The sequence below is a fragment of the Poecilia reticulata genome, linkage group LG22 (genome assembly GCF_000633615.1).
Source record: "Poecilia reticulata strain Guanapo linkage group LG22, Guppy_female_1.0+MT, whole genome shotgun sequence".
Taxonomy (NCBI): Eukaryota; Metazoa; Chordata; class Actinopteri; order Cyprinodontiformes; family Poeciliidae; genus Poecilia; species Poecilia reticulata.
Window position 1 is genome coordinate 6,142,378 of NC_024352.1, and position 10,522 is coordinate 6,152,899.

Here is a 10,522-nt window from a genome sequence, read left to right on the forward strand (position 1 = left end):
CTTTTTCCACAGTTCACACATAAAAACGGCTTTTCACCAGTGTGAATCCTCATGTGCACAATTAAATCCTGTTTTTGACTAGAACTTTTTCCACAAGTCACACATAAAAATGGCTTTTCACCAGTGTGAATCATCATGTGCTGAGTTAAATGCTGATTTCTATTAAAACTTTTTCCACAGGTCACACATGAGAAAGGTTTTCTTTTTTCCTGATTTTGGTTCTCAGCTTCAGCAACTTCCTGGAAGATGTCTTGGTTCCTGTTTGGTTCTGATTCAGTTTGGTTTGTTTGCTCATCAACAGGAACCACCATGCAGGTATCAGTTTCCTGTTTTAAATCAATCTGTTCTTCACCCTGAATGCAGTAAACTTCTTTCTCTTCCACTTTTATCTGATGAACTTCTGGTTCTTCCTGTTCTTCTTTTACTTGCAGAGGCTCTAACTCCTGGTCCAAAGCGGATCTCCTCTTCTGGTTATTAACCTTACACTTCAGGGAATCTGGAGAAGAAAACAGAGAAAAAGAGAAATTGTAAACTTTACTGAAGTAGATATGAGAAAACCTTCATCGTTTAAGATGGAAATGAAAAAAAAAAACTTGAAAATTAGAGAGCGTAGACAGAGAGACAGATCAGTCGACAAATCCAGCTGATATTTGGAGAATTCTCAAATAAACTGATATTAAAAACATCTTTTATTTATTACAAAATTAATAGTAGAGATTATTTTTAATATTTAACAGCAAATTGTATTATTTCATGATATTTATTTGGAGCTATTATTAATTTTATTACTTTGAATTATATTAAAATTAAATTTTAGTCCACTTTATATCTTTGGGGTTTCATTTACAAAAATGAGTTTATTTCTAGGTTAATAGTTTAGTTTTTGTTCCTATATTATTTACTTTTCCAAGTTAGACAGGAAGAACTGTGGGTCCATTTTCTGTAAATATAGGGACTGGTATTGGACCAGCATGCACTGGGTTTGGCCTCTACATATTTAAGCCATTCTCATAGCATAATTGTGATGTCTGCTTTCATTCCAGTTAACGAAACATATATACGGGAAAAGAACAGTTACTAAAAGGATTCTCATACAGAGAGCTTCAGATTAGTGATGGGTCCGGCAACACCAATGCGTCGGCGCATGTGTCAAGCCCTCAGACCAAAACCCGTGTCGGTGCGCGTTTGGTTTCAGCAAGTCACATGACCGATACAGGAACTGTTTCGAAATGACATTAACGCGCCAAACTGTGTTTCTAAGTACGCAAATCTGTCAGAAGCATTTGCCAAACGAATTCTTGATTTTTTACAGCATCAACTATAGAGCAGCTTCAAAGAAAAGGTTTCCACAGAGTGGTACCATTTTGATCTTATATTGGAAAATAAATTTGTTTTCATTTTTGTTGTTTCATCTATCTGAATCCAAATTCAGCTGAAATTGACTCTTAGGTTACTTTCATATTATGTTCTGCAGGTTAAGTCGCATATGTTTGACTAAACTGTCTTATTTAAATAAATCCACCTTTTCAATGTTAAGGCATTATGAGGCCAGGCGTGAGAATGAAGTACCAGATACACCTAGATAAACTCAGACATACAGCCATTCTACAAATTACTCAGTTGCTTTTTATAAATTATTTCATATACAGCGATCCCTCGCTATAACACGGTTCACCTTTCACAGTATCGCTGCTTCGCAAATTTTTTTGTGTAGTTTTTTTCACAGCGTTCTGCGTCCTGATTGACCATATGATTGGTAAAAACAGTGTCCGCGCTTCTTCTCTACCTGAGTGCCAATACCGTTACGGTATTTAATACATATTGGCCATTCAGGAGATGGAAACTAAAACTTTGAATGCCAACTGGAAAAACACTGTGGCCAGAGGCAGCGCAAAACCTGACCGGAGGCTCGCTTGATGAGATCCATCACTCTGCCGTAGATACAGCTGTGAATCTCGCGGGGCAGGTTGGAGGAGATGCTTTAATGACATGACTCTGGATCACATTAATGCCCAATTGATGAACATGCACATCCGCTGATCTGAAAACAGGCTTTGTTCTTTGGTTTCAATGTAGAGTATGTAATTATGCTGTATAATAATTGCAAAAACTAACGGATAACTACTTCACGGATTTTGCCTATCACTGGTCATTTTCAAAACGCAACCCCTTAGAAAAACAAAGGTTCACTGTAAATGTAGTGTTTACTTCATTTTTTTCTACAGCAGAAGTTGTCAAAAGAGCGTAAAAGGCTAAATTTCAAAATGTTGTAAACACTTTATACATATATATATATATAAATCTGTGGGGTAAAAACAGTCCACAAGCATCCTCATTCCAAACACATTCACTAAAATTTCACATTATTTATTGACGGTATATCAAATATATTTTAAATTTAACAGAATATATGACATAATACAATAGATAATCAATAAAATACGAAGACTTAAATCTTATTGTGTAGACTAGGTCATCAAATCACTACGTTGCTTGTAGGAATGTTTTATGTGCAGCAGGTGTCACTATTGAGTGACACAGTATCAACACAGAATCGACACAGTTTTGCTATGTGTCGAAACGATACATGACGCCTTATCTACCCATCACTACTTCAGATATTTAGAAATGAACTTTTATCCAAACGCTGGTGTTTCCTACCTATTCGGTGTAAGATTATCCGGGGAGTCCGGGAGAAATCCAGCAGTCTGCGCTGATCATCCATCTCTTCCTCCGACTTGACGATCATTTCTTTAAACTGAATGTTTCTCCAGCAGCAGTAAACTGCTCGCAGATAAACTCATTTAAGCTGGACTGAAGATGTAGAGAATCGCTGGAACATTCAACAAAACAGGCCACTTGCCGTCCTCTTTGTCTTCTTCCTCCTACTCGTCCTCTTCTTCTTTGTGATTTTATGACTGTCGGCATTCATGTCATTGCATTACCGCCATCTTGTGGCTCATCCCGATCATCACATCTAAAGAGTTCTCAAAGTGCTGGCACTTTGAGAACTTTGAAAGAACGTAGTCTTTCAAAGAGAAAGACTACGTTTTTCTCTTTGAAAAACGTAGTCTTTAACAGAAGACAGCTGCTGCAGAAAAGAGAAAAATACAACTAAGACAAAAGAAAAACTAAATTATTGAAGACAATAATAATCATCCATATTTTCTAAAATAAAGAACAATCAATGTATGAAAATGAGTTTATAATGAATATTAATATTTATTCATTCAGCTTTTACTTAGGTAAAGTTAAGCTTTTAATATAATTTGAAACAAATAACAGCATTCGTTGCAATATCATTTTGTTTTAAAGAGAAACCCTATTTTTATGCATAGATATATTTGAGAATGAACAGCCATTAATGGAAATCTACAATTAGTGCATAATATCACATTTTGATCATAAGTGTAACAACATCCACCCCTCACACTTTCTCTGTACAGGATGGAATAATACAAATAAATTCCTCAAGTCCAATCTTGTGATATTGTTCTGGAAGGGAGTCCATGTCCGGTCAAACTCTGTCAGTGCATGAAATTAGTGACAATGGGCCACAAAGCCTCTTCAACTATCAGCATCTGTTCTGGCTCTCTCTATAGCAGCCACTTGGATTAGAACAGCCAGACGCAGGAAGTTCCAAACAGCTACAATTTAATCTTGTAATTTCTTATCATAGACACTGTGAAAACACAAAATCAAAAGAGGCAGCATTGTTGCACATGTTTAACTCAATATAATGATTTCTAAGGCTTAATCATTAAGAAATATAACTGGAATTGTCCTCAACAGCCTTTTAAAACAAGTATAAAACAAAATTAAAGCTGCAAGCAGCGTTAGAGGCCGTCGCAGCTCAGTGCCGCTCTGGCCTTATTGTGACTGCGTGAGCTCCATCAGCACCACTCACTCGCCACCGTGAGCGCTCCCATGCAGTCCCCACACTTGACCGATATACACTATGATGTACCATCATGTTGTTCTACTTCATTAAAACACAGGTTGAAATCTGCATGAACCAAAGAGTAAAGGGAAGAAAATCAGTGGGAAAACAGGTGATTTCCTGTTGAAAGGGGAAGGGATTGTGGTGATGTCACTTAATTGGTGATGTGAATGTGATGAGCTCTGGTCTGTGATGATACAAATGAAGTTTGATGCATGTGAGAGCTTATGTGGGGATGTTATTCCACCTTGACTTTGAGTCACAAACAAAAACTTAGAATAAATAGCATGAAAAGATTTCTGACAAGCGCAAATAAGTTTGTTTTGCAAAAAAGAAAGTTAACTTCATGAGTCAAAAATGTGTGATTTAAATTTTTTATAAAGTTTTTTTAAGCAAAACTCAGTAGGCTTTTCTCATGGTGGCATGCATTAACAATTCAATATTTGCTTTTGTTTTTTTCGTTTTTCTGCAGTTCCACATGCAGCTCTGCTTTCCTGAATGGACCATCTTCATCTCCACTGCAAGTGGAGCAAACAGGCAGCTCTTTTTATAGATTATAGTCCACTAAAAGGTTGCATTGTGCCCTTGTTTATAATTTTAATAGTGTAATTCTGTAAAGACAAAATATGTCTGGTGGTCCAGCTCTGATTTACATATCTTGCTAAATTGCGGGTTTGAATATTGAAATACTTTCCTATAACAAAATAGACCTGCAGAAAGAAATTACTAATAAAATATCTTACATATGCATAGTGTTATGCTCTATATGGAGATGTTCGTTAGCTTTGATTGTATATCTCACAATTTTGTAATTTATCGTTGTTTATTAAACTCTGAAAGCTGAGAGGCTTTGTTAATATTCTGTCCTAGAATGCAGTTAGATGGGCCCTTTTTTTGTTGTTGAGCACCTGCCCCTTTAGTGGTCTCTGCACGGCCTTGATAACAAGTAACGTAAAGTAGAAAGTACAGAAATTTACTGTAAAATTTAGTGGAGTAAAAGTCAAAAGTATCCATGATTAAATCTATTCAAGTAAATTTCTGATACATGAAAATTGTACTCAAGTGGTTACTGGCATGGTGGCCATATTGTTCCTGGGGTAGTATAGGGTGCTTGGGATTCTGGGGACGTATTTTCCCTAGATCCTGACTGAACCTTGAGACTTGGGTTCTGATCAGTATGTAGTCTGTATTTTGGGCCAGTTCATGCTCTGTGTGTTTGCACTGTGGATTTTCAACATGGTTTGTTGCAGCACAACACCTCTTTCTGGACACTGCGTGGAAATAACAAAATTTTTCTTACATTTTTTTATTTACCCTAAACTTCTGAGACGTTTTGGGTAAATAAACTTCTACACATATGATATATAAGAAACGTAATATCGATGTGCGCATGCGCATTACCACAGAATTTGTTGGATTAAGAGGCAGTCTCTGTGTGCCCGTCAGGGTTGGGGTCGCTGAGCTCTCATTGTTTTGGACTTCACAATAACCATTCCCTTGTACCAGGTTAGGTAGGTTTGGTGCCTTGCTCAAGGACTCGACAACTAAGATGGATGTTGGGGAGTTCGAACCGGCAAACCATCAGTTACAGGAACCACAGTGACTACAACCAGTACAGGTGTACGGCCACCATCTGCTGGGTTCAAGTATAAGGCATAACATACACTGAAGGACAACTCAAAACTTTTATTCTTACATGAAATGTTACACTTTTATTTCTTTTTAAAATATCCTTAACATAGACTAAAATTACTTAAAACAGCAAAATTCACTACTCACCCGGCAGAAAAAAGTCAACAGCCACCTAATCCTGCTTTTGATCCTAAATGCTTGATCCAATTAGAAAATAATTGATTGTATTCTCCAGGGTTTTGAGAATACAGAACCCTGGCTCATCGTATAATATGAGATCTGCAGCTCCAAGTGGTTAGTTATGTGGATCACCTGGTAAATCCTCAAGATTATAAGAGAAGTCTTTTTTTAACGAGATAATATGGATCATATCCTAAATATATGCATATTTTTTCGAGATACCCTGGCTGTTCCAGCCTATTTAGGGCATTAGCATACTAGTTGGGATCAACTTCGCTTTGTTTTAAACTGGAAAAATCCCCTTCTGGCCCTCCATCTGAATTTGGCGGGTCACGTGACTGAAACCCAGCAATATGCCAGAAAAAATCTAATCATCTCTGAAGGAAAATATGTCATGGTTGCACATCACGTATCCAAATGTGAAGATCCAAACAATCACATTTAACAAATACAATTTTTTTTAGCTTTATAGACATGAAACGCCTCCAGTTCTTCATTCTATTTTTAAACAAATCAACTTTATAGTGAACCTCAACATAGGACATGTATGGAAAATACTACAGCTTTTCACCTGTGTGACGCCTCATGTGGTGAGTTAAACTAACTTTGTGACGAAAACTTTTTCCACAGTTTACACATGAAAACGGCTTTTCACCAGTGTGAAACATCATGTGCCGAGTGATATGCTGTTTTCGACTAAAACTTTTTCCACAGTTCACACATAAAAATGGCTTTTTGCCATTGTGAATCCTCAAGTGACTAGTTAGATTCTGTTTGTAACTAAAACTTTTTCCACAGTTCACACATAAAAACGGCTTTTCACCAGTGTGAATCATCATATGCACAGTTAAATCATGTTTTTGACTAAAACTTTTTCCACAGGTCACACATGAAAACGGCTTTTCACCAGTGTGAATCATCATGTGCTTAGTTAAAATAAGTTTTTGACTAAAACTTTTTCCACAAGTCACACATGAAAATGGCTTTTCACCAGTGTGAATCATCATGTGCNTTCCGGCTAAAACTTTTTCCACAGGTCACACATGAAAATGGCTTTTCACCAGTGTGAATCCTCATGTGCTGAGTTAAACCAAGTTTGTGACTAAAACTTTTTCCACAGTTCACACATGAAAACGGCTTTTCACCAGAGTGAATCATCATGTGCTTAGTTAAACGCTGTTTTTGACAAAAACTTTTTCCACAGTTCCCACATGAAAATGGCTTTTCACCGGTGTGAATCCTCTTGTGCTGAGTTAAATCCTGTTTTTGACAAAATCTTTTTCCACAGGTCACACATGAAAACGGCTTTTCACCGGTGTGAATCCTCATGTGCACAGTTAAATGCTGTTTTCGATTAAAACTTTTTCCACAAGTCACACATGTAAACGGCTTTTCACCAGTGTGAATCATCGTGTGCATAGTTAAATGCTGTTTTCTATTAAAACTTTTTCCACAGGTCACACATGAGAAAGGTTTTCTTCTTTCCTGATTTCGGTTCTCAGCTTCAGCAACTTCCTGAAAGATGTCTTGGTTCCTGTTTGGTTCTGATTCAGTGTGATTTGTTTGCTCATCAACAGGAACCACCATGCAGGTATCAGTTTCCTGTTTTAACTCAATCTGTTCTTCACCCTGAATACAGTAAACGTCTTTTTCTTCCACTTTTATCTGATGATCTTCTGGCTCTTCCTGTTCTTGTTTCACTTGCAGAGGTTTTAACTCTTCCTGGTCCAGAGTGGATCTCCTCTCCTGGTTATAAATGTTACACTGCAGGAAATCTGAACAAGAAAACAGAGGAAAAGAGAAATTGTTAACTTTATTGAAGTAAATAGGAGAAAACCTTCATTGTTCAAGACAAAATGAACAAAAAATAAAAACACTTGATAATTCAAGAGCGTAGACAGAGAGACAGATTAGTCGACATATCCAGGTGACATTTGGAGAATTCTCAAATGAATGAATTAAAAAATATATATTTTATTTATTACAAAATTAATTGTAGTAAGGATTATTATTAATATTTAACACTAAATTATATTATTACAAGTAGGGCTGTGTGATATGAGGACAGTCTAATATCTCAATATATTTTTGCTAGACACGATATACATCACGATATTCTTAAGTGAGCTTCAAATGTTATTTGAAACTATAGACTTCTTGCAGCATAATGTTACCGCTAGAGTTGCCACCAGTCCCGTAAAATATAGATGTTAAATGCTTGTTCCGTATTCCACAAATATTTATGAGTAATAATAAAGAAGTGGTCCCCTAGTACTGCCCCACAGTGGCGCAACTATACATTATTTAGGTGGATGCGAAAACATAAATGTCACACTTTCTTCACATTTTTGCGTGAAATTAATACTATTAATAATAATAATTATTATAATATCTAATTATAATATATATAACATATATATGTTATATATATTATAATTAGATACGCTCCGCTGCAGAAACACTGCTCACTTTTAAATCACACTGATATTAAGGATCTTACTGTTGTGATATGTTAACATTTCTTAGTTGAATAAAATAAAAACAGTATGAAAGTGACTTTATTTACTTCCAGTATCAAATTTATTCATGGATTAGATAAGATACTGTTTTTATCTGTTTCTTAGTTTCTATTTTGTAGATATTTATAACCAAGGACAGCAAATCCAAAAGGTTGATGTGCCTACCTCCCTGCCTGCCTGACACCTTTTCAGAATTGCCCCCCCCCAATTCATTGGAAATAATATTGGAGCTTTGTGATGATCAATCCAAAATATTGACTTTGTTTTCCTTATGCAATATTTTTAACTAATTAAAAAAGTAGTTTTAAATTCCTGGGGGTACTATGACAAAAAATGAATAAATAAATAAATTATATATATATATATATATACACACACACACAGAGAGAGAGAGAGAGAGAGAGAGCATTTTACTTGCACATACACACACACACACACACACACACACACACACACACACACACACACACACACACACACACCTACTAAGGCATGCTACTCTGTGTTACTGACATCCTGGAGATTCCTACACACGTCTACATCCTGGAATAGCACCTGACCCAAACTCTTGCCCAAGTCGTTCTTGAAATCTGCCTTTAAAATACAATCATGAAGCATTTTTATCCCCGAGGCTCCTGAATGACACAAGCCAAGAACTTCTGGGTTCTGGACCTCAATAAAATTATGTATAAGTGCAGGTCTGGATCGTTCTTCTGCTTTTGTTTATGTTTGGTAAAATAGTCCCAGCATTAAATTGTCTGCAAAAATTAATAAAAATAAATATAAGTCACAGACTGTTCCAAGCACTGTGCAATGATTAATACATCCTAATAAATTAATAGTAATTAAAAATAATAGTGGATAAAAGGTTTCAGAACATTTATACCACAGCAGGTATGGAAAATCACAAAAGCAAAAATTAAATCATATACAAATCTATTATCTTCATGTTAAATAAATAAAAAGTATAACGTTTTATTTAAGTATTTATGTCAGCTTGAGTCATGCAGAGCTGAGCTGATCRTTTCCATAGCAACGATCAGAAGCAAGGCGTTGCACCAGAAGTTTACAGTGAACTCACTGATGAGGTCATAGATTATATTATGTACATCACAGTAGATCAAAGAAGTTCTAATGCTTGAATGCTGGAATCTCTAAGCATCAGTTAGAATCCAGACATTTCTTGGAGTTTCAGATTTGTGTAGAGCAACAATGTTTAGTTTTGCGACRGCGCTTGTTCCCTGATATTCCCGGTTGGTTGGGGCATCAGATATGCCGTGACGACTGGGATGAAGAAAGTGTGCGATCGTTTCTTTCCAGGGAAGGATTGCAAAGAAGAAAACGATCAGGATGAAGAGGACGATCTGTTTTGGAAAGGATTTCCATCCAGTGCCAAAAAACAAACTGACCCGGATGGGGAGGTTTGTTCTGAAAAGGCGTTGGATGTTGGGACCTYGGACTCCCTCTCATCCTCTGTACGAGACAGTACAGAGGATGAGAGTACTGTCACTGGACAAACCTACCCAGCTGGGGAGGTTTGTTCGGAGACGATGGTACACCGTGAGGGTGAGAATACAGTCGCAGAAAAATCTAAACCGGCTGGGGAAGATTTGTCTGCGGCTGATTTCGCAGGCAAAGCTGTGGGTGAAGTGACAGCCAAAGCTTTGGTTTCGCTGGTCCCATCCCTTTCCTTACAGAAGAGTCCTCTAAAGGGCAATTTCACAGGCGCCTTTGAAATACAAAGTAACCCGGACGGGGAACTTTGTATTTCAGAAGACAACAGATTTGCTCATTTGTCCAGAAAACCACCTCTACATGTAAAGATTTCCACTGCTGTCAAGGTTTCCTGTTCTCCTGAAGTTAACTCAGTAGAGAGCGTTGGCTCGGATCTGCTAGATGTAGGGAGGACATCTGCAAGACAAGGACAAGCGGAGAACTTCTTCAAGTTCTCCAATGAGCTCCAGAACAGCTGGGTGAACGCTGCCTTCCAGAGCATCCTAAACCTGAGCGTCACCAAGCGGTGTCTCRCTCGGGAAAGGGTTTTTCTGGAGGCATCGTCCATCCCCTGCTGTGGGAGTCTCATACTCTCAGCTGTCCGTCAGCTCGGCAAGCATTTTAGTCAACAAGACCTTTCCCCAGTTCTGATGGAGCTGAGCGAGAAGAAGCTGCCATCAGGCGTGGGAAAGGACTATGACATCAAAAGTTTGCTGGAGTCTGTGCTGGTCTGGCTGGATTCGTTTGGCGGTAACAC

At 37.4% G+C, this 10,522-nt stretch overlaps 1 protein-coding gene and 1 long non-coding RNA gene across 2 annotated transcripts; both read right to left on the reverse strand.

The window, feature by feature from the left end:
* Positions 1–316: 316 nt before the first annotated feature.
* LOC103458243 (uncharacterized) lies at positions 317–2,891 on the reverse strand. Its single transcript, XR_532559.2, has 2 exons — positions 2,662–2,891; positions 317–496 (listed from the first exon to the last, which is right to left on the reverse strand). It is a non-coding gene; the product is annotated as an uncharacterized LOC103458243 (long non-coding RNA).
* Positions 2,892–6,739: 3,848 nt separating this feature from the next.
* On the reverse strand, positions 6,740–10,326 carry LOC108165825 (oocyte zinc finger protein XlCOF19-like). The gene is made up of 2 exons (XM_017302405.1): positions 10,286–10,326; positions 6,740–7,589 (listed from the first exon to the last, which is right to left on the reverse strand). Exons 1-2 carry the CDS (start codon positions 10,324–10,326, stop codon positions 6,740–6,742), a joined length of 891 nt encoding a protein of 296 aa, XP_017157894.1.
* Positions 10,327–10,522: the final 196 nt, after the last annotated feature.